The sequence below is a fragment of the Aythya marila genome (genome assembly GCF_965140915.1).
Source record: "Aythya marila genome assembly, chromosome: 5".
NCBI lineage: Eukaryota > Metazoa > Chordata > Aves > Anseriformes > Anatidae > Aythya > Aythya marila.
The window spans coordinates 7585616-7613236 of NC_139046.1; the positions used below are offsets into that span (position 1 = coordinate 7585616).

The window sequence follows — 27621 nt, forward strand, 5'->3', positions numbered from 1 at the left end:
GTGTTATCTAGGTTGACTCCAGCCCAAAGAGGACTTTGAAGAGCTCCGGAGAAGCTGGAGCCAAAATGATGGGAGCGACGATGGGAAGTGGAAGCTGGTGTTTGGCTGTAATATCCCAGGGCCCTGTGGGTATGAGGTGACACAGCCCGCACTGCTGGGCTGGGATGCGAGAGCAGGACGTGATTGCAGCTATCTCCACAGACGTGTCTGCTCGCTGTTCCTCCGTGGCCAGAAAATAATAGTAAAAAATACATTGGGAAGGCAAATGTCATGGGAGGTTGCTGAGAGCCTGGGGATGGAGTGAAAAACAGGGTGACATGTGCCAAGTGTCACCCAGAGGTGGCAGAGGCTCCTGCAGCAACTTGCGTGGAGAGGGCTGGGACACAGCAGAGCTGCACAGGCACCTTTTGTGCTGCCCTGTGCAAGGAGCTGCAAAGAAAAAGACTGGTGAACTATGGAAAAAAACAAGCAAACAAGCAAAAACTTTTCAGTGCAATTTGAAAAACATGACAGGGTTGGCTGAAGGAGGCCATTTGGCCTATGAGGCAGGAAAAAGGCTGAAGGAGGTGTGCAGGTTCGCCCTCCGGGCATCACCCCCTCGAGCCAGGCTGCAACATGGCAAGGAGAGAAACGAGGGCATCTGTGGGACCCATTTTGAAAGCTCTGCTTTTATTCAGCTGTGGTTAGAAAATCCCCAAACGTGCACAGGGTGAAGGGGTGGTGTCCCACTTGGAAATCAGGACTCTCTTAACTTGGTTTGTCAAGTTAAGATGCCTTGGGGAAACTTTGGGAGCAGGGATCAATGCCGGTACATGTAAATGTTGTAGGTGGCTATTTTGGTGCATTCTTTCTGTTGTTACTTTTGTAGCTTTTGCCATTTTCAAACCTGTAATCACATCTTTTAAGTTGGCTACCACTAATTTTTTCCCTTCAGCTTGTCTGGAGCTAGAAGGGATATTGGATACTTGCGCTTGACACGAAACTGATGGCGTCTTTAGAAAACGTGTCCAAACAAAGGAGCTCTGCAAATTAAACGCTTCTGATGCGTGCGGGGAACAACTGATGTCAGTTTAGGGGTGGAAAAGTCAAGTGGCAAGCCCAGGAGAAAAGCCTGACCTGGCAGATGTTTCCTAGCAGCCCCGTGGCAGGTAGCAGAGCGGCCGCCCGCAGCTTCGGGAAATCCCATTTACTCACCCGGGACAGTTCAAGTGGAGCTGGAGAGGTTCAGGGAGAGTGATGGGAGGAGGGCCTGGGAAAACTCAGAGAGAGAGAAGGAAAAAAAAAAGTGCTCTGCTCGGGATCTGTGATTAAACGTGGTAGCGGCTGCCAGCTCCTGCGCTCTGCATCAGTGTATAAAGAGGGACGGCAGGGATACGGCCGTGCGAAATTTCAGCAGAAAGCAAACACTTCCTCGTGCAACTTGGAGTTGCTTTTTTTTTCTGCTTTTTTTTTTTTTCTTTGTTTGTTTTTTTTTTTTTCCCTTCCTCCCACCTCGGTAACCAAGCCGCCCCACGCAAGAGGAGGCCGCGGCTGCCCGACCCCATCTCCGGCCGCCCACATGGGCCATCCCCCGGGGGCTCATTTTGGAGATGGGGGGGGGTGGGGGAGCGGGGGCGAAAACTCCGGAACAACACCGTGGGGATGCAGACACAGCACGGGGACACCCCCCACCCTTTAGCAATGCCCTCGGGGGGGGGGGGGGCTCCGGTGCGGGAGGTTGCAAGCGGAGAAGGAGGAGGAGAAGCAGAGGGGGGGGAAGGAGGAGGAGGAGGAGGAGGAGGGGGCGAGGCTTGCGGCACATGGGGAGGGGGCGCCCCCGGCCGCAGCATCCCCGGCGGCATGGGAGGAGAGGGCAGCGCGGCAGGGAGCCGCCCGCCGGGCCCCGGCGCTGTCGGCGGCGGCGCAGCAGCAGCGGCGGCGGGGCCGAGGGGAGGGAGGGAGGGGTCCGGCCCCGTGCGGTCGCGGCGGAGCCGGCGCTGCGGCAGCAGCAGGCGCGGCGGGGCGGAAGTCCTTTGTTGCAGCGCTGCCAGCAGCACCAGCAGCAGCAGCAGCACCGCCAGCAGCAGCGGCAGCAGCACCGGCAGCGGCGGGAGCAGCGCTCGCAGCACGGGCAGCTCCCCCTCGGCCGCCGCTACCGCCTCGCCCCGCGGGTAAGCGGAGCCCCCGAGCCCGGTGGAGGAGGAGGAGGAGGAGGATGAGGAGGAGGAGGAAGGGGAGGAAGGAAGGCAGCAGGCAGCGCGGCGGCCGCAGCTCCGCCGCCGGCGGGAGGTGGGAAGTGCCGGGCGGCCGGCGTGGCCCGGCGCGGCATGGCCCGGCACGGCGCGCCATAGTGGGGCGGAGGGGGGGGGCGGCACGGCTCGGCTCGGCTCGGCTCCTCTCAGCCCGGCTCATTTGGGCTCAGCCCGGTTCATTTGGGTTCAGCCCGGCACGGCTCTCGGCCAGCAGCCGCCGCGGTGACCTTGCGCTGGGCGGGCGGCCTGCCCCCGGCTCGTTTGTAGCACGGCTCGGCTCGGCGGTGGCCCGGCTCGGCTCGGCTCGGGGCTGTGCCGAAGCGGGCGGGGGGCTGCGGGGGCCCGGCGAGGTGCCGGGGCTGGGCGCTGCTGCGGGGCTTGGGGTCACGTCGGATGTTGCAGCGCGCCGTGCTCGCAGCGCCTTCTGCCTCACGCCGTCCAAGCTCTGTTTATTTTTCCCTTTATCCTATTTTTCTTTTTAAATTTATTTATTTTTTTTTTGAAAGCCAAACTTGGAGCGAGTTGCGGTAGTTGGGTGAAAAAAACGGAGGGGAGCCGGAGCCCGAAGGGAATGCTCCACCCTGCCAGGCGGGAGACTTGGGTTTCACCCCGGGCTGGCACCGCTCGGGCTCGCTCTGGAGGCGGCGGGGAGGGAAGGAATTGCTCTGTCGCAAAAAAAAAAAAAAAAAAAAAAAAAAAAAAAAAAAACAAGCCCTCTGTTGCTCGGGGAGCGGTGCTGAAAGGCTCGTTCCTCAAAGGACTCCTCTGGATAGAAAGGTAGCAAAAGGAGCGAAGGAAGCGGGACTGAAAACGCCGGGGGTTTGGGGCTGGGTTTTTATTCCTCTCTCCTAACTCACATCCAAAGTTTGGCCCGTCTGTCGGCTGATAGCGAGCGCCTGCTCCTCCTGACACGTAGGCATGGGTAGAGGGATAGCACGGGGTGGATGCTGCCGAGCACTGGGATGTTTACTGCCAGATTGTATCGTCTGCTGGTGTTATTCCCCCTGCGCTACGCTCTCTCTCGCAAGGTACAGCGCATGCTGCAAAACTCTCTGGGGCTGAAGCAGTCTTGTGTTCTGTCGGCATTTAATTACATTAAACAAACATTCCTTTAATTAAAGGTGTTTGTTTAACATTCCTCATTACGGCTCTTGGAAAAACCCACACAGCAGTTGTGAGCAGGGGGGCCGTGGGCTTCTCGCTCTTACCGAATTAGAGCTGGAGCTCGCGTGGCGAGCGGGGGAGAGGCGTTGAGACCATATGGCCACGGAGAAAACTGGCCAAACGCGCCCCGTTGCAGTGCTGGCAGAGGCTTTCCCAGGCACTGAGTTGATGAGATTGTGGAGAGATTTCTGGGTGACTGGCCAGAAAACATGAGGAGTAGCAACAAGTCGCTTCGGCCCGCTCTGGGATACACCTGGGTGTTTGGATGGGTGAGGGAGGGCTGCAAGAGGGTTTAGGGAGCAAACACATGGGGTGGTGCTGCTCGAGGAGCTCGGAGGAGAAGTGGAAACCCCCTTTTCCACTCAGCCAGAAGGCTTGGGAGTTGTGTGGGGCAACATCACAGGCTTAACAGATGCTTCAGCTCTGCTGGCACGAGGCTTTTCTTCCTCAGAATCAGCCAGCATTGTCACTGGCATGGGGATTTGCAATGATCGCGATGAGAGTACTCATATCAGGGAGTGACTTGGGGTTTTAACTGCTTTCTTGCTTGTGTGGGTGAGGTTAATTGCTTTATTCACAGGTTTCCATTGTTGCTGATGGTGGAAAAGCTCTGAAAATCTGGGGTGGACAAAGCCTTAGTAGCTGCTTACCTGCTGTGTGGGGAAAAAGAAAGCTGCTCAGAACTGAGATAATGAAAGTTTCCTGATTAAAAGTCCTGGAGTATTTCCCCTCGGTGGTTTCAGCTAGCCCTCTCTCGAGGGTTATTCCGAACCTTGCATGCACATAGTGTGAGAAACACGGTGTGCATTTTTTAAAAAGCTTGACTAGTGGTTTCCCAGCAGTTGGGTTATCTTCCCTGTCTCTGCTTAGGCATGGTAAACACCACCACACACAGAGCTCTGCTGCAGACACAGTATGTGGGCACAGCAGCTGACATAATTTGCATGAAGACCATTTATATCCTCAAATTTGTCTGGCAATTTTTTCTTTGTGCATGTTTTGCCATTGCAAAACTCTAGATTTAGCTAGCTGTTGCCCTTTTTTTCCATCTTAAACCTGCCTCATTTAATGGAGACCTGAGCAGCTTATTTTTCTTATGTGCTGCAAGTAAATTTTGAAGCATCTAGGACAGGAAAGTGTCAACGAAATATGTAGTCTGACCTGCGTGTCACGAGTTACTCTGCTTCATTCATGCATACCCTACCTGTTGCACTGGAGCACAGCTTGCATTTAGCCAAGGATGCTTTTCTGGAAGGCGCACTTATCTTTGTCTGAGGGTCTCAGGATATCCCCAGAAACCACCAAGATGCCTCTTGAAGTTATAAGGGGGTGAGTTGGGGAGGCCAGGTAGAAAGACTCATCGTTCAGCTGCAAGGCTTAAATCTGGTGTCAGGATGTTTTTCCACAAATCTTATAAACATGTCATTACCACTTTGCCTGACCACTTCTTACAACTGTAGAGGTGTCAGATAAATGATGACTGTGAACATCTAGAGTAATCTTTTGTGGCTAGCAAGTTACTTTAAAAGACTGCACAAAACTCTCTGTAATACTTCTTACTTCATAGACTGGATCTAAAGTTGAAGTTGAGATAGTTTGAACTAAAGCTCCAAAAGTTGCTGTTTCCTTAATTTGACCGCTTATGTTTTCCTGACATTTTATTCCTTATCTTTTGAGGAGTGTCCTTACCTGTGAATGTGCAAGGCATCTTAACTAGTTCTGGGTTAGCAGCTGAGAACTGTAACTTGTTAAGTTTCCACGTCTGTTTCTCATTTGTGCACGTGGATGCTGAATCAATGGAGAGCTCTGTGCACGGAGGGAGCAAATGGCTCCGAGGGCTCTCACTTGGGGGCTGGAGCATCTTACCTTTCCTGGGTTCAGGCTGAACCCAGGTATTAGCTGAAACTTATTTCTTCTATACATTGGCAACGAGGCTGTTTCAGATGAGTTGATTCAGCCATCAGGATGTGTATGCAGATGAGTATCTACATCATCTCAAGCAGCTTCACAACTAGCGTGCCCGAAGGCAGCTAATTGGAAGGACCATGGGGGGAGGATAAATAATACTGTCAGTCCTTCATAGTCCAAATAATGGAGCTTAATTAGGTTTTCATTGGCAGTATGTGGAATTCCAGTAACTGTTAATTCATGATCGTGTAGCCTACTCTTACAACACAAACTGTAGCTTACCCATACCTGCTATTGAGGTGAACGGTGGTCACCTGGCCCCCTTTTTTTTTTTTTTTTTTTTTTTTTTTTTGCAAGTTTTGGGTAAGCAGAGCACTTTCTTGGACTCTACAGTGCTAGAGCAACCTCTGTGGCTCCCTCTTGATAATGTCTAGATAAATTTCTTGCCTTTTGACCACTCCATCCATGGTCAGTGCATTAGCTGAGTGTGCAGTTTTTTCAGGCATCGTATGCAGAGCTTGGACGTGTCATGTAGGATTTGCTCCAGAGCATCTAGATGCTGTCAGTTAGGAATCTGATTTCTTTGGTGGATCTGACCCATGGAGGCAGAATAATTTAACTTCAGAGAGGAGAGTTCTTGGCAACCTGCGTCAGAGCGAGATGCGTTGTGAGAATGGGATGCGGAATTTGCTTTCTGCTGCCCACGCTCCTGTTTCTTTGGATAACTGGGCGTTGTGTTCTTGAGGTTTTTTTCAGTCTCGTTTTCTATTAGCACCGAATTCTCCACTCATTTATTATACTTTTGTCCAGCCCGCTCTTGGTTTCCAAAGAAAAGCAGCCAGCAACTAAGCGTGTAAGCACTCTGTTTTTGCCTGCTCAGCAGTGGAAATGCTGGGTTTTGAAAACCACCTACTAATTTTAGGAGCCAAGAGGCTCCTAAATCGTGAACCTTGTGGTACTTCTTTTTTAAAGACAGAGAAGTTAGCAAAAGAACTTTACCAGTCTCCCTAAAAGGCTTGAAAAGGAAAAGCTTGAGGACTTTTCCTGAAATGTTTTAAAACTGAAGAAGCAAAAATTTTGAACTTGAGGAGATGACAGAAAGTGTGGAGCTCTGGTAAATGCCTGTTCTTTCTGGCTCTAGACTACTAAACAACATATTTGGTTAGTGTAGTGGTGCAATTCACCTTGTTCATGATAACATCTAAGTTGTAATTGTACCTGAGTAGTGACTCAAAATAAAAAAAAAAAAAAAAGATGGCATACAAACAGCTGTAATCAAAGCCTTGCTGTGTAAATTTAAGCATTCGCTAGAAATAGAAGATGGCTATGGAGACTTTGAGTTTGAAGATCAGACTGAAATTACCTGACTAAAATACCTATACTTCTTGCTTTTGTATCAGATACTGTTCTAGTATATCTTTTCAGAACACCTCTTGCATCCTTCAGTATTGCTCACGGCGAGGCCCATGGCTGTGCTGACTGCCCAGATCAATTGTTGCTGAAGATGGAGTCACTTAGGTTCCTCGTGGACTTCCCTGTGATCCTTGTGACTACAGTATTTGGGTGCTTCACAAATGCGGTGTGCTAGTCAGGCAAGTGGTCACAATTCTCATTTTGAAATAGGAAACAGAGTCAGAGAGGATCAAACCCACAAATTTTGGGTGGACAAACTCACATGCCTAGAGCTTTAATTTTCCCGGATACTTAGTGCTTAATACACAGAGGGTAGCTCCTGTTGGTATCAGCTGTTGCTGATTGTTTTCCCTGGTGTGGAGAAGTTGGGCATCCAAAAAAACACATGCCAGACTTACCAAAGACCGGTGGGGAGGGAGTTTAGAATGACTTGTCCTGACACTGAGAGAGCTGGGATGCTGTTCTCCAAAGCAGTGTTCTTTGTTGTGGGATTCTCCTCTTCTTCCCCCCAGTCTCATTTGCTTCATATCCTCCAAATCCTATGCCAAATGAGCAGGGATCTTGTGTTGTTGCGTGAAGAGCACTGCTGCTTGGATCTATCCCTGGACAGATCCCTGGGTGTGCCAAGTAGGGAAAGGAACCTTTGGTGAAAGGTTGGAAGACTACAATATATACATAAAAGACTGCTGAATGAATACTGTATTGGAGTTCAGCTTAATTATGTCATTTCTTGTGTATGAGCTTAACTTTGAGACCTTGGGTTTCCTTCAAAAAGATGTGTTTTTATTCTAATGCCTGCTTTCTTTCCAAAGAAAACTTGAAAAATAGTTTTCAGCATCGAACCATTAATGTGGGTGATAAATGCAGATCCCTGACATTTCAGCAATTAAAATAAAATAATGACAAATGATGACTTTCTCGGTGCTTGCTCTTGATTGGGAGGGAGCTTGTCAGCAAGCCTGTGATAATTGCTGGTGGCAAAGGAACAGCAGAAACAGGAATCCAGGGTTCAATTCCAGCTCTGAACGGGTGCCTGCTATGATAATTTCCTGTCTGTTCCCCTGCATAAGCATCTCCCCTCACCCTACCTATTTGGCTCTTCCTAGTCTCTTGCCCAAGCAGCTTCCCTCCCCCATTTAGATCCTCATTGCACCATCTTTTCCTCCCACTGCTGTTCCTAATCCCCTCTCAGCTCAGCATTTCCCTCCCAGCCTGTCTCACCCTGCCCTCCCTGCTCCCAGGGCTTTCCCCTTGCTCTTTCCCCTCGCTTCCTTCTTACAGTTCCCAATCTCTATGCAGTTTCACTAAGCCTGCTCCTTGCCCTGGCTCTCCTCATCCAAAACCAGGTATCTTTCCCTTTTGGCTGCCAGGAGGGATGCTAAAACCCAGTGGCGAGTTGTGGTGTGGAGCAAACTGCAGCAAGCCCTGCTACCAGTTCGTGGCTCTGTGGAGGTGACACGTGGCAGAAAAAAGGTGTTTTTGCTCTAGGTGGGATGGCTCCAACAGGCCCCCGTATACAAAGGAGCTACATGAGGATGAAAAGTTCTCAGCAAGGCTACAATCTGACATTATAGTAACTCACAGCAGTCTGAAGTATGAACAAATTTATAATTCCTACCATCTTTCCCTCTTTATTTTCCCCTAAGCTTCTAGTTTGGCCAAATTCAGGTAGATTTTTATATTGTGACCAAGAACTTGTCTAAGACATACCACTTTCTCCAATATGAAGTCTCTGTTTCAAGATTTTGGAAGAGAAACTTTTTTGAATTTTAAAGAGTAATAATTTAGATATACAAAATTTTTTCTTAACCTCATTTTTTGTAACCGTTCCAGCTGAAATTTTCTGGCAAAAAAAAAAAGTCCAAAACAGGCAATTCAAAAGGAAAGTTTTGCTTTTGCTGGTTGAGATGTGTTGAAGTTTTAAATAGCCCAACGCAGGCTCTCATAGTGGGAAGCGTTGGCAGCTGTAAATATATAGTTACGTACAGCAGGTTAATACAGCATCCAGAGGAAGTCTGCCAGTACTTTCATTAACATAGATAACTTCAAACGCACTCTATTTTAATACCTACATATAGTACTACAGTGATACAGGCTGTGTACACACCTGAACACCTTGCTGTTCCGATCAAGCAAACTCATGCTCAGGCTGGTTTCTTACAGAGCAGTGGTAGGAGATAGGCATTGCCAAAGGGTTGTTTTTGCATATCGGGACTTAAGTGCTGAAAGCTCTGCAAGAGTTCCCCTGTCAAAAGAGGAGATACCTCTCACCTTTTTCACAGAAGAAAGAGAAGTCGAGTCTGTGCCATTGCTCCAGTGACTGCTGGATCACTCCCACTGTTTTGCAATGCCTCTCCTTGCAGGTGCGTGCAGATATTTGTGAACTTCTTGGTTACAGGCTTGCTGCCTGCACTACTTTTTTTTTTTTTGTTGTTGGAAAACACAGTGGAATACTTATCGTGCACAAAACCCTTCAAATTTAAATGAAAAGTTTAAACTTGCAACTTTATGAGTAGAAGAAGATTAAAACATTGTTCCTCTAGCAGTCCTGAGCCTTTTCTTGTCGTGATGGCAATTCATACCTAGAGGCTAGTGGTGTCTTAGACTGCATCTTCTCACTGTATCTTGTTGGTGGTCAGTCTTACAATATGGAGGTTGAAGTCAGTTCTTTGTCATTATGCAGCTGCTGTTCTTGAATATAATAAAGCATACTTCATCAAGTATTAAGTATGTAATGAATTACCACAAATACAAAACACCTTAGCACTTGGAAGAATGAAGTGCCCTTTTGTAGTGCTTGATGTTGAGAGCCTTGCTGTGTTGTTTTTTTTTCCTTCAGAAATAACTGAAGTTACCCAGTGACTTAGACAACAGTCTAATTTCTGTAGGGAAGACATGAAGTTGTTTCAGAGATTCTACTTTCACAGCCACCCTTTTGCTAGTTAGTGAGAAAACCATTAAAGGAATTTATTGTTATAAGTCGCATTTCTGCAGTGGATGTCAGTGGGCCAAACTGGTCAGAGAATTGTTATGGCAGGGTGCTCACCTTGAGTTTTGGGGTTAGAGGACTGGGTTGAGGGGAGAGGAGCAGCTGTCGTTCAGGTGCTCTTCATCAGTATAATGCAACTCAGATCTCAGGGTTCCTGTTGCCAGACAGTCTTCTGCTGGCAGCGATCCATAAGTGCTGTGGTAGAACTGGCAGCAGGAATATTGCTGGGCAGGGGTGAACCTTTCCTCATCTGGAGAGCGTGAATGCATTTCTTCCATGGCAGTGCTTGGCGGAATGAAGGAGACCACTGACAAATATTAGGTCTGCTGCTTAACAACCCAGGCAACACCTCTGACTTGTGAATTCAATGCTAATTGTGGGATTTAATTTCTTTGCTCGTTTTGCAGCCTCTAGGAGATGTAAGCTGTCAGGGAGATGATGGGGAGGGAATAAGAAGAAACCAGGGAGCATTTTTGTGTGTATTTTGTTTAAATGTTGGACAATTGAAACAACAGTAACGTATTAAACTGCAGCTTATGACTCAATGAAATGCACGGATTGATTTATGTTGTTTGCTAGCCTGTACTTTGTGTATACAAATCTCTTGCAGTTATTTCTATTGCTTGCAATAATCTTTCAAGATGTTAAGAGTGTTCATTATTGCTTTAGGTTTTTCTTCTCAGTTAGGGTATTCCTTATACTTTTTTGCTTTTTCAAACTGCCCCACCCTGCTCCCTGTGTATTTACTACAGATTTTGTGTATCAGTAAAGGTTTTTCCAAAGTCAGTGGTGACTAGCCATTGAATTTCGCCTTGCTTGGTTACAGTTTATCTTCTGTGAATTGAATGCACACCTCCTGTGTGCAATATATTTCTTCTGGATGTTTTTATTAACATAAAACAGTGTGTTTTCTTCCTCTTTTCTGTTTAAGACCAGTTAGTCCTTTCATTTAAACCAGCTTTCAGCACTCACAGAACTTTCCCTCAAGTGTTTGCAGTTCCTCCTTGAGGCTTCATCCCTCAGAGCCTCCATCTCTGGCTTGCTGGCCTTTACAGTTCTCCATTAGCTGATTTTTTTTTGACTTTGTCCGGTCTCCAATCTAAATGTTTTGGCTGTATTATGCTGCTCTGAAAGAGCGGTTTTGAGAGGAGCTGGAGGCACGGCATGCACCACTTCCTGCCCCCCTGCCGCACAGTGACCGTCGGCAGCGGGCCTGCGGGGCCCGGCCAGCCCCGCGCTTCTCAGAACCCGCTTCAGTTTTACAGTTCCTGCTTTGCAAGAGGCCTCGCAGATAAGGTCGAGAAGATCCCTGAGCTGCCCTAAAGAGCAAACGGCATGTGGATGTTGTGCTGGTGTCTCTTCTCAGCCGCCTTTAATGGGGAGGGAAAGACCAGTCTGAGCCCAGCCTGGTTTCCAGTAATGTGTTGCATCATATGTCCCTTGGACTGACAGGTGAAAAAGGCAAGTTGAGACCGAGCAGGTGGTTTCTTACAGTCGGCTCACCTCACATAGCTGTTGTCCTGGGGCCATCTTACAGAAGTCTGCACTGTGAAGTTTTTGAAGTTCAGCATCCAGAATTCATATCTGAAAATCTTGGCTGGAGGACTTTGAGATACATGTTTGCTAATTTATATTCTAGCAGCGTTGCTCTGACTGACATGTATGGTGGTTATGTTTATTAGTTTGCTAGTCTTGTAAGTCTAGTGGTGAGAACGTAGAATTATGGATGTTTTCACTGGCATCAACAATAGTTACCAGCAAAGATCTCCAGACAGGAAATTATACCACAAACAGTGTGAGAATAGGAAGATCGGGAGAGGAAAGAGATGGCAGTTCTTCCCTACATTTAAATACATTCTGCTTTTTGTGCTCATGGTTTAACAGATGTCTTCTTCTCTATGCAGGGCTATAATTGAAGTACAAGATGGCAAGAACCAGCCACAGCAACTATGTCCTTCAGCAGCTAAACAACCAAAGAGAGTGGGGCTTTCTGTGTGACTGCTGTATTGCTATCGATGATATTTATTTTCAAGCACATAAGGCAGTCCTTGCTGCATGCAGCTCCTATTTTAGGATGTTTTTTATGAACCATCAACACACTACAGCCCAGCTGAATCTAAGCAACATGAAGATTAGCGCTGAATGCTTTGATCTTATTTTACAGTTCATGTATTTAGGAAAAATTATGACAGCCCCTGCCAATTTTGAGCAATTTAAAGTGGCCATGAACTATTTACAGCTATATAATGTACCTGAGTGTCTAGAAGATATACAGGATACAGACTCATCTAGTTTAAAGTGCTCATCTTCTGCTTCTAGCACCCAGAATAGTAAAATGATATTTGGTGTGAGAATGTATGAAGACACGCTCACCAGAAATGGCAGCGAAGCAAACAGGTGGGGCATGGAGCCGCCAAGTTCAACAGTTAATACATCCCATAACAAAGAGCCCGATGAAGAAGCTTTGCAGCTAGGCAGTTTCCCCGAACAACTGTTTGATGTCTGCAAAAAAAGCACCACCTCCAAATTCTCTCACACAAAAGAGCGTGTGTCCCACTCGCGCCGTTTTGGAAGAAGCTTCACCTGTGACAGCTGTGGGTTTAGTTTTAGCTGTGAGAAGTTACTGGATGAGCACGTGCTAACGTGCACTAACAGGCATTCGTACCAAAGTGCCAGGTACTACGGTGCTGAAAAACTAGACTTTAGTGAAAAGGACTCTACTTCTAAAATAATCTCTACGCAAACAGAAAAATACAAAGGGGACTCAAGCCAAGCTGCTGATGATTCTTCGTCTCCTGTGTCCAATGTTACAAGCAGGAAAAGCAGCACAGTTGCATCAGAGACCTCAGGTGAAGAAGGAAGTAGAGCCTCCGAGAGGAAGAGGATTATTATCAAGATGGAACCAGAGGACAGTCCTGCAGACGAGCTGAAAGATTTTAATATTATTAAAGTGACAGATAAAGACTGCAATGAGTCTTCTGACAATGACGACCTAGATGATGAGCAGGAAGAGCCGCTTTACAGGTACTATGTTGAGGAGGAGATCAGAGAGAAAAGAAATGCTCGGAAGACTTTAAAACCTCGTTTATCCATGGATGACGATGAAAGAAAGTGTTTACAGAGTCCACGGCACCTTAACAGGAAAGCTCCTTCGGTACAGGAAGACGTGGAGAATGCTCCCTGTGAACTTTGTGGGCTAACAATCACTGAGGAAGATTTGTCCTCTCATTATTTGTCCAAACACATAGAAAATATATGTGCCTGTGGCAAGTGTGGTCAAATACTGGTCAAAGGCAAACAGTTACAAGATCATGCACAGACCTGTGGAGAACCCCAGGATCTGACCATGAATGGTATCAGAAATTCTGAGGAAAAAATGGACTTGGAAGAAAACCCTGACGACCAGTCAGAAATAAGGGAGATGATGTTTGCAGAGATGATAGAGGACTTCAGGGACAGTCATTTCCAAATGAACAGCCTTCAAAAAAAACAGTTATATAAGCATTCTGCCTGTCCTTTCCGATGTCCTAATTGTGGTCAACGTTTTGAAACTGAAAACCTGGTGGTTGAACATATGTCAAACTGCCTAGAGCAAGATCTGTTCAAGAATTCCATGATGGAAGAGAATGAGAGAGATCACAGACGTAAGCATTTCTGCAATCTTTGTGGGAAAGGATTTTATCAGCGTTGTCACTTGAGGGAACACTATACTGTTCATACCAAGGAAAAACAGTTTGTTTGTCAGACATGTGGGAAGCAGTTCTTAAGAGAGCGCCAGTTGCGGCTCCACAATGATATGCACAAAGGAATGGCCAGGTATGTCTGTTCCATTTGTGATCAAGGAAACTTCAGAAAACATGACCATGTACGGCATATGATATCTCACTTATCAGCTGGAGAGACTATATGCCAGGTCTGCTTTCAGATATTCCCAAATAATGAGCAACTGGAGCAGCACATGGATGTTCATCTGTATACATGTGGAGTATGTGGAGCAAAATTTAATTTGAGAAAAGATATGAGATCCCACTATAATGCCAAGCATTTGAAAAGAACATAAGCATAACCATACTGTTAAAACATTAAGTTGGCAGCAGAGAGAACACCAAAGCAAGGCATACAGTATAGTAGACAAAAATTACAAAAAAAAAATTTTTGAAAATAAGTCTTTTTTATTATTTTTTTTAAGACCCTCTTAATCATAGGTGTCTATTTAGGCTCATTAAGTATATAGCTTTGAAAAGCATCATGTGTTTAATTATTACATTTTCACTGTTTCCTAATACCAGTTTCTGTTCTTAATTTTATTGTTTTACTAAGTAGATATACAAATCATTATTTTTAAACTGTAGATTAAAAGCACAATGTTACCCCTTCACTGACTGCTATTAAACAGTTCTCGGATCCATGTCCATAAGATGAGTGCTTCAATATTTCCATGTGTTGTTTCTTCATGTGAAAATTTTAGATCACAGTGATTAACATGCAAGAGCATAATTGTTCATGCTCCCCAAATTAATTTTCAAAATGAAAAAGAACAATGACAAGAAATAATCCTTTGCTCTCTGACCCTGCTGTAAGGGCAGAGCTGGCTGTCCTGATCCTCTGCTTCTTGGCTTTGTTGAAATTTGCATCCCAGTGGTCCGAGCGCGTAGGCTCAGTTAAACCTTGCAGAGCTGGACTGGCGTGCACAAAGGGAAAGGGAGTTGATGACTTGTGATAACTGAGGAGTTCCCTGCAGAGTGGTCATTTTCCAGACTTGAAATTCTAGCAGAACTGTAACGGGCACTTCTGCTGTACAACTGACCTTGGCCTTGCGTTGTCTATTTGTACCCACCTGGGTCTATATAACCTGCTTATGGTAATATACAAGGGAAGACTGGCTATGGTGGATTGCTAGGAATACGGAATTGTGATGTGCATTGAAGACTGCATTTCTCAGCCTAGCTGTAAATGGGTGCCTTGCTGCTTTTGTTGGGAAGTTAAGTGGGATGGGTGTGAAGATAGTCCCATTGCTTGGGTGGGAAGGGGAAGGGGGAGCGTGGCTCATGTTTATCTTAGATTTTTTTGTTTCTTGTTTTCATGAAATTTTCTGACTGTTCTGTTTTTCAATGAGAATATAACAAGAAAAGACTGCAGAGTTTGCTTAATAAATGCGAAGACATTTAATGCCTTTTAAGATTTCTTTCTGATTCTAGTATAGCCCCAATCTGTGTAGCTTGTCTCTTAATTCAGTTGAACTTAAAAATCGTACTAAGTATCAGCTGGCAACTACTCAGTGAGGCAGTCTGGCCTTTGAGAGAGCAACCAGCTTTAACTCTTAGGCATCAGCTGTCTAAATGTTTGTTAAGCACATGGTTTTTAGTTGTGGGGGAATAGGATCCTAATATGAAATGGTAGAGAAAACTATTACAAAATAAAGGCTACCTGGACTTTCTCCCAGCAGATCTCACTTTATCAAAGAGGGTGATAGCACTATTTCCCACTCATGGAGAGAAGAAAGTGATTTTGACCACCTTGTGTGTCAGTGCTGGGGCTGAGAGCAGGAGCTGATGGCCTAGTCCAGGGCTTCCATGCTCATGTTGCTGTCAGAGTTGTTTCTTGGAGATTATCAGGGGTATCCTGCTTTAATGTTAGACTATTTAGAGAAACTAATACAGTTCAGAATCTCTACTGTAACTGAGTATCAATCATCTTGCATTTACTCAGTTTTAGTCAGAATTTCTCTCGGGAGTTTAACGAGCATTTCTCCTAAGGCACGGTGATGGCGACGGGCCCAGCCACCAGGCCGCAGCCCTGAGCTCGCAGCTGGCTCCCAGGACGCTGCTTCAGTTGCAGCATAAGCCTTTTGCATTTCTGCTGTGACTGCTCAATCTTGCTGTTTCTTGTACAGATCTGAAGCCAGCCAAGTCCTGAATAGCACTGGGACTGAAAACACTGCTGATGTTAATGCACTCCAGCGTTTCGATTAATTCAGAGCTTCTCTTGTCCTGGGATTTGTTCCACGATTCTAAGCTGGACTTAAGCATATAAGAATTAAAAGATAAGCATATAAGAATTAAAACAGCCACTTAAAACAATTGTAGCTCTGGATCAGTGGCAAGAAGGTGACTAGCAGGATATTAAAATATTTAACTGTCTGTAATGATCATCTTAGAGACAAAGCAGTCAGTCCAGTGCTGTAGAAGCGTTGGGAGGCCTAATGGGGTGCACACCAAATTTCTCTGACATGCAGATTCTCAAGATATCTTAAGATATCAGCTATGGCTGAACCAGGAAAAGCAGCTGAGGGAAGTGAGGGTGAGCTGGAAGGTGCCAGGGGAGTTGAAAGAGGAGCCCTGTGGTATGGGGAGAGCTGCAGGAGTGCTAAGGCTCGGTGGGAGAGCAGGGACTGGTAAAGTCTGGAAGGGCTCAACAGAATTAGTTGTAGAGTGGGAAGCAGAGGGGAAAACATCCCAAAGGTGGCACGGAGGGGGAGCCTGGAGGAGTGGGTGGATAAAATGTCCTGTAGACGCCTGTGAGACCAAAGTGAGCATGACTCAGCTTGGCTGGGAGAGCTCTCGGCCTGTGTGATTAGCTCACTACGGCACAGACTCATGGTGTGGATCGTATGCCGAGGACGGCCAGCCCCTGTGCTGGAAGCACTGCAGCGGCACAGCAGAGAGCAGATTAAGGATCTTGTTGAAAAGGTGACTTGTATAAACTGAAAAATTGTTCCAGAATACAGGGGAAGGCTAATGGTAATTTGTTGGCACTCCTGCTCAGGGTCAAGAGCCCTTCTTTAAAATCTGAACTTGACCCAAAAATACTTTAACAATGACAACAAAAACTCAACAAACAAACCGGACTTCCTAATTTGGGTAGAGTGTCAATTACAGAAGTTAAATCTAGGAATTGCGAATATTTGGGTGATATCTAACTCTACAAACACTCTGAAATATCTTTGTTTTTCAAATATAAAAGGTATTGTACTATCCTTACAAAGGAAAGTTTGTTAAAACTTTCCTATTGAATTTGAAGTTTTTGTTTCATAAGAACAGGAAAAAACAGTGCCTTGGAGTTCACACGTATGAATGCCCAGAATAAGGCTCAAAAAGAGCATGAATTGGAGTGCCAGGGAAGCTTAGAGTAGATCTACTTGTATGCAGGCAGAGGAAAAAGAATGATTGAAATAGCCCAAAAAGTAATTGGGGAGTATATGAGAACAAATCAAAGGTAATTAGGCAAAAACAAGGCAGCCTTGCTCCCAAATAGATGGGGAGAATGTTTTTGGTGATGTGACGGTATGCAGAGGAACAGCATTGGACTATTGAAGAAAAGGTCCAGAATGCCAGGCTTAGGTGCTCTGAACAGGGAGAAGGGGTGGGTGCCAAGCCTACCTACAGCTGTTTGCTCCTGGGGAAAGGGGTGTTCTCCCATGGGATAACGTCCCAGGAGTGTGAATTGATGTGTTTCAGCCCTTCTGCTGTGAGAAAAATCAGTCACTGTGTAGACAGAATGAAAGTAGACCTGAAAAAAAAAAACAATTGCAGTTACAATATCCTAGAAGTCTTACCATTACTTGAAAGATAATGAAGGGGAAGCAAAAATACTTCATTTAAAGTTCTGTTTCCTCTAACAAATTTGTACTTCTCAGTCATTTAAACGTGGTGCAGGAAGGGGATGCAAAGGAACTATGTGGAGTGTTAGAGCGTTAAACCCTTAAAGCACTTAAGGATCCTTGAGTGTGGACATGTGAGCGTATCACATTAGACAAAGCATAGCAGAAAGGAACAAGGGCTTGCTGGTTGTTCTGTCTTATATTTTAAAGTGATTTGCTATTCTTATTTCTAGAGATTTTCTCTCTTTTCTGTTATTTTCCTCATTTTGGCAGTGGGGTGGGTTGCAACCCTGAAAATAATTTATTAGTAGCTAGCATAGCTCTTCGATTTCAGGATTTACTGAAACTTAAAGGGAACTCATAAAGACCTTGGGTAAGCTTTAAAATATAACAGAAGCTGCCAAGCTTCTTATTCATATCAGAGGAGATGTTTAATATGTATACACACTTGTAAAATACTTGTAAATGCTTATTGGCAACTTGTTAATTCAAAGAGTATTTACATTTGTGTAGAATAATATTTGTAGCTAGCAGGTCCATGGAGAAACCTTGATTTGAATAGATTAGAATATCACAGAATTGTAAGAATTTATACTTTTACTAGGGGACTTTATTTAACATAGTTAATGTAGAAAATACAGCTCAGCATATTATTATTCAGAGCTGAAGACATTGTTCTGAAGACTGCTGTTCTGGAGAATGTATAACAAATACATCGTTATACAATAGAAAAGAAAAGATACAGAGAAGTGAATACTTTGAGTACACTACTGAACACAGCAGTGCTAAAAACATCGTGAGCATCTCAGCTATTGCTGAGGATACAAGTTAGTTCCTGATGGCAGTGCCAGCCTGAGCACTGGCAGGCCCCTTCCTCCCCACCTAGTGTCAGCTCTCATACCCTTGTGTGTGTGCCACCTTCTCCATTGTCGTGGAGCATGTGTCTATGTCGCTTAACAATGAGCTACGTAGACAATGGACTTTATTTTTCCCTGTGGGGATTTTTTTTTGGCTGGACCAGTTCCCCATTACGCTTCCCTCCCCGCCTCTGTCTCAAGCCTTGTGCGAGCACAATAGAAGGGGTGGCACGAGGGGAGAAACGAGTGGCTGGGAGGGGGCTTGTTTGCTTACACGAGCTGTGGCAGAACTCAGAGCGTGGCTGGAACTTAACTAAGTCTCTGTCTCCCCCCAGCATCTTCGTGGAAGCTGCACTCTTAATTCATCTCCCATTTCCTGATAAGGAAAAAAGGCAGCCCAGCCTCTTGCATGCAGATGAGACACATCTATGCTATCTGCCCTCTTTATAGGAATTGGAAACCTTCCTGCGTTCAGCTCACCCCTCAAATATGCTCTGGAGCTTTCTTCATCTTTCTTGAAATAGACGACGTAGCGCTCCGTGCTGGGTTAGTGCGGTTGGCCCGGGCCCGAGGCCAGGAATGAGCTGGGCCCCTTGGCCAGCCCAGCACCAGGAACTGCTCCCACCTTCCCCTGTTCTCTGTGCCCTCCGGCAGCAGCTGGACCCTGCTCTCATGCTGCCACGCTTTTCTGTATCTCGTGATACTGGGAGACAGTTGTCCGGTTTGGTCTGATGTTGAGAGATTGGGGTCATTCCTTTTAAAGCTAAGGAGGTGCCAGCAGTATCTGTTCAAACCCCAGCATGCCTGCTTCTGGATTTGAGGTGCTTCCTGATCTGAAAGGGTTAAAAATCAAATATTCTCAATTGGTTTGAAGTTTGTCACTGACTTAAAGATGGAGCATGACTAATTTGACTTTATAAAAGTCTGCTGAGGGCTAGAAATTAGGAACATGTTTTTAAAAGCTGACATTTCTGTAGTTCTCAGTGGCTATAAACCAGTTTTCTGCATTATCATCCAACTTTCAAAAAAACTCCTAAAAAATTCCTGTGCAGTGTGCTCTTGAGACAAGTTAGTAGGCTGAGTTTTTGAAGGTGTCAGATGCCAAAAAAAAAAACAGGACAAGTTTTATAAATTATGTGTCTTATGCCACTTTTATAGTTACTTTACAATTCTGGAACTAATTGTGATTTTATGTTTTCATGAAGAAAGAGAAATCCTAATTTGATACAGGGCAACCGACCGCATGACTCAGGAGTCAGCTTGTCATGACTATAAATGTTCAGCCCCGAAACAAACAGCCCGTGTTCCTTCTTGTGTGCTAGGATGACCACTGCCAACTTTACAGGAGAGATGCTATCAGATCTTTCTTTGGGTCATTTTTGTCCTCAAATGTCTTCTGTCTTTTTAATTGAAGTCAATATTGGGTATCATGTTTTTAGAGAAACTGTTTGCTGTATACATTTGCTATTAAAAAGCAGTTGAAAATGTGTTTTTAAAGTTTCAGATTAGTGTGTGTAAAGGAACATATTGAAATTATAAGAAGGGCAAACAAAGACCAGATTTTAACTGCCCCTTTGTTTCACATAGCCAGCCTGCCACGCCTCATCCCGAGAACCTAGGATTTCAGAAGTGTCCAGTACCTTTGATTTTCTTCTAAGTCAGAGGGATACTTCTGTGCACTATGGTCTTACGCCCCATATTAATAATCGTTTTCTAAAATACACATCTGTCTCATGGTGGATTAAAACATACAACTATAACTTTTACCATTCGGAGAAAACAAACAAAAAAGTTTAATCCTTTCTTATGCCTTCTGGCATACTAAAACTATAGTAAATCTTCCTGCAACTACAACCACAAAAACAATGCTGTTTCTCATGTTTCCTGTGGGAAAGAAAAAATCGAGCCCTTTCAGAGCTGTTTAAGAACTTCCCTCTCAATGACTAAGTCTTGATGCTGGTGTTGTTTTTACTTACTGTGATTTGCATCAGTGAGATTTTGGGGTGTGTGTGTGTGTATATAGATATAGTAAATGAGATGATCTCAGACAAGTGTGCCTTGTGGTTCCGCAGACATCCCAGGACTCCTGAGAGGGAATGAGAAGCGAGCATTCCTCAAAGGTCTCAAAATCCCAGAAGCAGGGTGGACTGTTGGAAATCCGCTGGGAAATCCAGGGCTTTCTGTAAATCCTTGGTTTCCAAACCTGTCTGTAAGGCAAAGTGTCAATGCATTGCCAAGGTCTCTGCAGCAGTACTGTTGCCAGCATGAAAGATGCAAAAAGCAGACCTTCCCTTGGGCTTGTTTTCTTTCTCCCCTGTTACAAGGTTTTTATGTTAAAAAATCATCCTTTTCAGCTTTTCTGTTTGCAAAGGCAAGGGCTAGAAATTTGCCTTTTTCTTACATGTTCATTTGAACCTACTGCTTTAAAAAATAAATGATAAAAGTGGTGCGAGTTGGTGACTCAGTGATACCTATTCTCTCCTTTTTTAGGTAACTGTCCCACTACACTGGGGATGGTTACCAGAGGGGCATCTGCTTCTGAGTCCCCAGAAAATGAATAGGAAAAATAATGTGATGCTCTCTCCATGGAAAACAAAACAACACAAGACCATGAGTTTGTGGAAAACCAATACATTGACTAAAAATAGGGGGTTCTGAATATCATAGATTAATTTTGGTTTTGGCAATAGATATACCATGCCTGTGGTGTCTGCCACACTCCTTTCTTTTGTAAAAGTCATTGTTAGAGCATTTATTTGGGGTGTGAAAGATGGTGCTTCTCTTCTGTCCCTGCCTACAGGGTTTCTACATCCCCTGAGAGAGTTTCAGCTAACAAACTGCTGAGATTCTGGTTTCTAGCCATTGGTTATTTAATTATTTATACAAAGGAGAAGTATTTTGAGATGAAATCTACCATATCCTTCCTTCAGCAGAAGGAAAAATACAGTAGGATTGTTGGGGGGAAATACAGGGAAGTGATCCTGGGAACTGATCTTAGTACCTCCCATAGCCCAGGAGAGCTCAGATCTCTCAGCTGCGTTGCTATCAGATAGATTAAACCTAATTTTTGTGCACCTACACGTGCTGTAAAGCCCAGCACCAATTACAGTCTGGGTGCCTGGACGTGTGAGGGTAAGCCCCACCTAGGCTGCTTTCAGGCGGGGTTGTGTTTCACATAACTTTCACTGGCTGATGCTGACATTGTCATTCTGCCACAAGAGACAGTTCCTGCTGAACAGTCACTTAGAAACTGAAAAATGTGTTAATTAAGACACAAGAAATCTCCTAGTAATTACTACAGTTCCTTCTGCTCTATTTTGCTGTGCAAACAAATAGTTAAATAGTTCAAAGGCATTTTTCTTTGTAGAATGTTTGTTTGATTGAGTTCAGTGTGGCTTAGACCCCAAATAAAAATACTAGTTTCAAACAGAGCACTACTATAAAAGTAGAAATAGTCTGTGGCCTTCTAGACCTCACAAACGATGTTGGTTTGTTACACAGAGTCAAAACAAAGATGTCCCTTAAAACACATGCACATTAACTCAGTGTCTTTCGTATACCACAACCTTTTATCTCAGATCAGCTTTCCTCTCCACTCACTATGGCTTTGCCAAAATCCCTGAGATCCTCGACGAGCTATAGACTACTCAGCAAAAATCATACCGTGTATGAATGGGCTGTCTAGCTTAGATTATTAGAGAACAGGCTTTGAGAGCTTCAGCTCCTGTTTTCTAAGCTTGAAGTACTACATCCCTCAGATTTTAGAACAGGGGTTATCTTTTCTTCCTGATCCCCTTTATGTTAAAGAAAGCAGGGTGACAAAGAACCCTGTAGATGCTTCTCTTTTAAACAGAGCCTGGAAGATATTGTTAATTGGGGTGGTGGTGGCTTTTTTTTTTTCTTTTTCTTCAGGTCCTTAGTTGGCTGAATATTCAAATTTATAATAAATATGCTAAGCATTAAAAAAGCGTTATTAGTATGTGGTGAGATAGGCTGAGTTCGACCACTTAATGTAACAGTCAAACCCATGCAGATGCTAGTAGTACGGGAACCTGGTATCATGCCAAATCTGGAGAGTTATCTTTGATCTATCTCCAGATCCCCCTTTTATTTGTAAACATCCAGCTAATCACAGACTTCCTCTGACTTTTATGAAGTGGAAAAAACTGCATCCTTTGTAACATCTATGCAGCGTGTTAACTTTGCAGATGTTCATGGACTTGTGCGCTGGGAGGTATGAGCTCCATCTGGCGGCTAACTTAAAACATGCACATTTCTACTTAAAAGGCAGACTATTTCTGCAGTTCAGCGGAGTTTAATGTGTGAAGAGCGTAGAAGATCCTCTGTGTATTCCTAAAGCAACTTCTGTTTTTAGGGGTAGCCTGAAGATTTTAAAGTATGGGAGGAGGGCACAACATTATACCTCTAATGTAGCTCACTGTGGGCTACCAGCTATTACCAATGCCAGCAGCACGTTGGTATTCATAGCTCTGTACATACACCACACGACCACAGTTGGCACTAATTAACAGTATTTTTGCAGTCTCATTGGAAAAATGTAATTTAATATTCACAGGCAACCCACCTTCCCACACTCAGGGGTGGTCCCACACAGCACAGTTGGCGTATTTGAGGGTGGTGGTGTAAAGAAGCTCAGTCATGCCGCATGACTTGTGTGTGATCGGCAAGCAACAGGGATCTTTGCCTGGAAAATGTAGGCCAGCATCTTAATAAACGATGATATTAAGCACTGATATTGCCTGGGTAAAAATAATGTTCATATACATATCGTAATTACAATATTTTGTCTCCTTTGTTAATTTATAAACAAAAAAATGCATTTCCTGGCCTTTGAGCCAGTCACATAAGAGCTACTTTGATATAACAGCACCAGTCCAATGAATTCCCCACCGAGATTCAAGGCGTGTAGTAGGTAGCTGCGTCGAATATACACGTGCTTGCTGCCAGAACCAGCAGGCTGTTGCAGCTAGCAGTTTGCCCAGAGGTGTGCCAGGAAATTCAGCCTTCGGGATGCTCTGGCAGGTACACAGTGCTGATACACCTGGCTTCCCGTGCAGCCTCGAAGGTCATCCTGCTCTGCAGTTTAGACACAACCACTGGGTCTGGTGCTGTCATCGTGCACTTAGAACATCAGGTGTTAATTAGCCAGTAGTTAGGTGAAAGTGGGACAATCGTATACTTTGTACAACGTGATTCACCTACGCAGAGAAAGAAGTCGGTGATACCAAGAAAAAGCCCTCAGAGGATTGTCTTTAAAAGTTACTTCCACGTGTTTCCAATTTCTTGACTGTTCGTATCGGATACAAAGCTGCTCACATGTGTCATAAATTAGTGCGGTCCAAAAATATCACAGGAATTGCAAATATTTATATCATTTAGCTGCATTTAACCCAAAATAATAATACTGGGGAGGTTGAGTAAATACGTAATAGTCATCCCTGAACGAGGCAAGTAAAAATAATGAAAATGAATGAAGAGGCAAATATGAAGCAGCGAGAAGTGTTCCAGAGCGGTGGGTGTTCCAAGCTAGGAGAAGAGTAGGCTGAGGGGAAATAATACTCATGTAACTTTTCAAGCATCCACTAAGCCAAGCCGTAAACCACTGCTGGAAAGTTACACATACAGCAGCAAAAATAACCTCTGGGAGGCTTAGGAATTGAAGTTTTTCTTCAGAAAATCTGTAGTTGTTTTGAAAATGAAAAGCAAAGGAGAAGGAAACGAACAAATGAAAGGTTTCTGAAACAAGATCGGAACATTGTTTTAAGGTTAAATTGTGTTTTGGTGGGGTAGGGATTGAAGGAAAGGAACCATATGGCTTTTAAACAGAGTTCCCTACTGTGGTGGGTGCTCTGGATATAACTGAAGGATGGTATTTGGAGCAAAACCACACCACAGTGAGGTGGGAGGGACCACATCATGCTAGCAAATATAGTACTAGAGTGTGGGCTTCTGACTTTTAATATTTTTCTTGCATTTCTTTTCTGCATGGCAGTAGTGAAATAGGGACTTCTAAGCTTCTGAACAACTGAGAGAACCAGGTTTGAAGAAGACATGAGGAAGAACTGGTCGGCAAAAGATTTCATAAAAACTCAGAACCGCGTGTGCCAGATCTGCATTGGCACCACCTTTGCTTTTTTGACATACTGCAGCAGTCGCAAAAGGCACCAAAGCAGTCAAATTAGAACATTCAGTAAAAGTCGTTTTGGACTCTTCTCTGTGTTACAAAAATTTACTTCCTTGTGACTATTATTTACACCTGTCAAAAACAAATTTGAAGTCTCTTTCATGGAGCAGACAGCCAAAAGAGACAGATGCCAGGTGTCGAGGGCTGCACTGAAATGAGCTTGCAGAATTTGCTATTCTTATGCTGCAGCACTGCTTATACAAAATGTGGCTTATTAGGATTTCTGTCAAAAGCTGTTTAGACTTTTTAGCTTAAACATTAAAAGTATATACTCAAGAATTAAAACTTACGCATTTTCAGACAGTTACAATGCTAAGCTATCAAGTGTTAGAGAAAAAATGTTTTAGTCTGAACTACAAGGTCAAAAAAAAAACTTAAAAACTGAGCACAAAGTGCCCTGAGGAAGGCCAGGATGTTGAGAAAGATCCAGCTGACCAGATTCCCCTTGCTGCCATGATCATCATTTGCAAGCTGAAGAGGACCTTCCCTGGAGCTCAGTGCTTGTATGTGGAGAGTAAAGAAATGGTGCTCTGGTCTTATTACAAGAATGGTGAAAAATTGTGACCAACAAGGAGATGAGTAAACGTGAAATAACCTTCACAGGGCACAGTGTGCACAATGTTCTGGATCTAAGCCTTGCAAAAGCTGGTTTGAAGAAGAAAATCAGGCATTCATTTTCAGATTTGAGTATTGTAGGAACCCTAACATTTCCAGCCAAATTTATGGAAAACAAACGAGCAAACAAAACAAAACAAGGCAGTAAATGTTTCAAATTAGGGCCAGAACGGCTTAAAAAGCATTAATTTCTTTTGCTTCTCCAAACAACAGTGGATCAGTTTGAGACATGTAAGCAGACTAAACATGCTGATCTATATTCTGCTCTAGTTATGCATCTTACTAATTCTACTCATGACTATAAAAGGATGTTTCATTGTTCAGTACAACTGTTATCTCAATAAGTCTGTCTACAGTTTTATTTATAATCAGCATTATTTTCATTACTGTTGTTATGAAGTGTGTACAATATTGTCTGTATTGCAGCTTGTATAGGGCATATGTCTGTGCTTGCTTTACTCTTTTTGAGTTTATAAAGTTGCTATACAAACGCAAGAAAAGATGTTCAGATATCTTTGAATGTGGTTGCTTAATCTGATTACGTAGCCCCAGACATTTCAGCATTTAGGTGTTTAAGTTATCAGCAGTATTAACACCAAACATCTTAAACACAAACATAGGAACTTTAAAAGCCTTCAGTACCATAGTGGAAGGCTGACCCTTCTGTCCCAGTTGCTGTGCTGGAGCTATGGGAAAGACAGTGAATATGTAGAACATACAAGACACCACTGGGGAGTCCTCAGGGAGAAGGCTCAGCACAGCTGGGGACTCCAACAGAAAATCTGACATCCTTTCTGTAGAGAACAGGAAGCACCCTTGCAGTAGGACCACCACCAAGCAGAGGAGAGAAGGGAACTATGTTTATAACATCACCTAAAGACAGGCCTGGAAGTATTGAGACAAATCTTGCTTTTTTTTTTTCTTTTTTTTTTTTTTTTCTTTTTTATCCTTAAGCATAGGACATCTAGAACAGGCTGTTACTGTTCTGTAACTTAGCAATTATTTATATGTAGCCTGTGTAGACTACCAGTGAAGACATTCCAGGTTAGTTTTCATCACCTTTAAAGCTTAATCTGTGCTTTGATACAGTATCTTAAATAAAATGTTCTTACAAGTCTGCTTATTATTTTTATTTAATTCCATCTTATACCTGAGTTCATAACAGCTGCAGCAACAGGGTGAAGTTCCAGTTACCATCTGCTTCATCTGCTCCTGCATTTTGCCCATTCACCTGATAAGTGACAGTGTTGAAAACTGAGATGAATAAAAATCAAATAATCACAGGAATGAAAAAATACGTGAAATCCATAGGAATGCTATGGTTCAATTAGCACCAAAATTCTTCACACTAAGCATTTAAGTGAATCTGAGAGATTAATCAAATGACATTGACCTGTGAGTATGAAGTGTTGGTCTTTCTTGTGTTTACCGGATACCAATTTCCTTGTTTAAGACATCATCATTTCTTCAGCTCTATAGTTACTGCCAATAATTACAGTATGTTTAATGCCATTCATAGCTGTTCTACATAAAATTCTCTGCTTTCATTTATTAACCACCCCTAACATACAGTATTGTTTTATTATCTTCAAACAAGACCAAGCAGATTTAGTCTTTAAGTGTACTAGAAGATAACATTAGAATTCAAAATAATTTTGGCAAGGTGCAGATATGATCTGAAAACATAAGGTGTTATTTAATAGGAACAAGTACAAGTTGGAATTGTTAGCTGTGTAAGTAAAGGAACAGCTGCTTAATTTCCATTGAAAGAATTTATGTGTTATTTTGGATCGAATTCCAAAAATGACTCTGCAACGTTATGCTGTTGCAAGTAGAGGTGAAAATTTTGATGTAGCATAATCTGCTCCTTCAGAACTACTAGGGTGTGAGCTACTGATGTCTCCAGTTTTAAAAAAAAAGAAAGAAAGATACAGGTCATATGCAGAGAATCCAAGAGAAAGCAATGTGAATGTCTAGAAAACGTTGTCTTTGAGGATAGATCAACTGATTTTAGGTCACCTTACAGAAGAGATGGCAAAGGGGAAATATGAAATATAAATACATGGATATAAAATATGAATATAAAAGCTGCTGGCAAAGAAAAATAGAATAATGTTTTCTCATATCCACAATGGATGGGAATAGAAAAATAATTGGCTTAAATTGCAAGAAAGGAGACTTTGGTTAGGCACGAGTAGACTAAGTGACCTGCAGAGGTCTTTTTCTGATATGATTCTACGATTAATTGCAAACTAGCTGCTTTAAAGTCCCCTATTTGTTGCTCGCAGTAGGGCTGGCACCGTCTGTTAGAAACGGAGGTTGCAGTTATAAAAAGTAGTCAAGAAAGGAATGCCTAAGGTGCACAGCACACCAGTTTATCTACTTAGCATTAGTGATACTAACCTCAGCTTTTAATCATGCCTCAGAAACTGTCAGAAGTGTATGTAAATAAGATGCTCTAAAACCACTTAATTACAAAATCCTTATTCCTGGAAACATCAAGAGTTAGTTTAATCAGTGTTACCAACGTTCTTGATTTTATTGAGTCTAATCAATCTGATGCAGTCTGGTTTTAGTTGTGAAATGGTGTAATCAGATATTTTATTTCTTAAATTATGAAATAAAACCAAACCAAAACA

General features: G+C 43.7%; 1 protein-coding gene across 5 annotated transcripts; it reads left to right on the forward strand.

Moving 5' to 3' along the window:
* Positions 1 to 1927: 1927 nt before the first annotated feature.
* On the forward strand, positions 1928 to 26431 carry ZBTB1 (zinc finger and BTB domain containing 1). 5 transcript variants are annotated; one of them, XM_082761784.1, is made up of 3 exons: positions 1928 to 2150; positions 11610 to 13521; positions 24176 to 26431. In XM_082761784.1, exons 2-3 carry the CDS (start codon positions 11630 to 11632, stop codon positions 24210 to 24212), a joined length of 1929 nt encoding a protein of 642 aa, XP_082617910.1. In that variant the 5' UTR covers positions 1928 to 2150; positions 11610 to 11629; the 3' UTR covers positions 24213 to 26431. The 5 variants fall into 5 exon arrangements, with proteins under 5 accessions (XP_082617910.1, XP_082617911.1, XP_082617907.1 ...); XM_082761785.1 differs by having other exon boundaries at positions 11610 to 13349; XM_082761781.1 differs by lacking the exon at positions 24176 to 26431 and having other exon boundaries at positions 11610 to 24159.
* The last annotated feature ends 1190 nt before the right edge of the window (positions 26432 to 27621 follow it).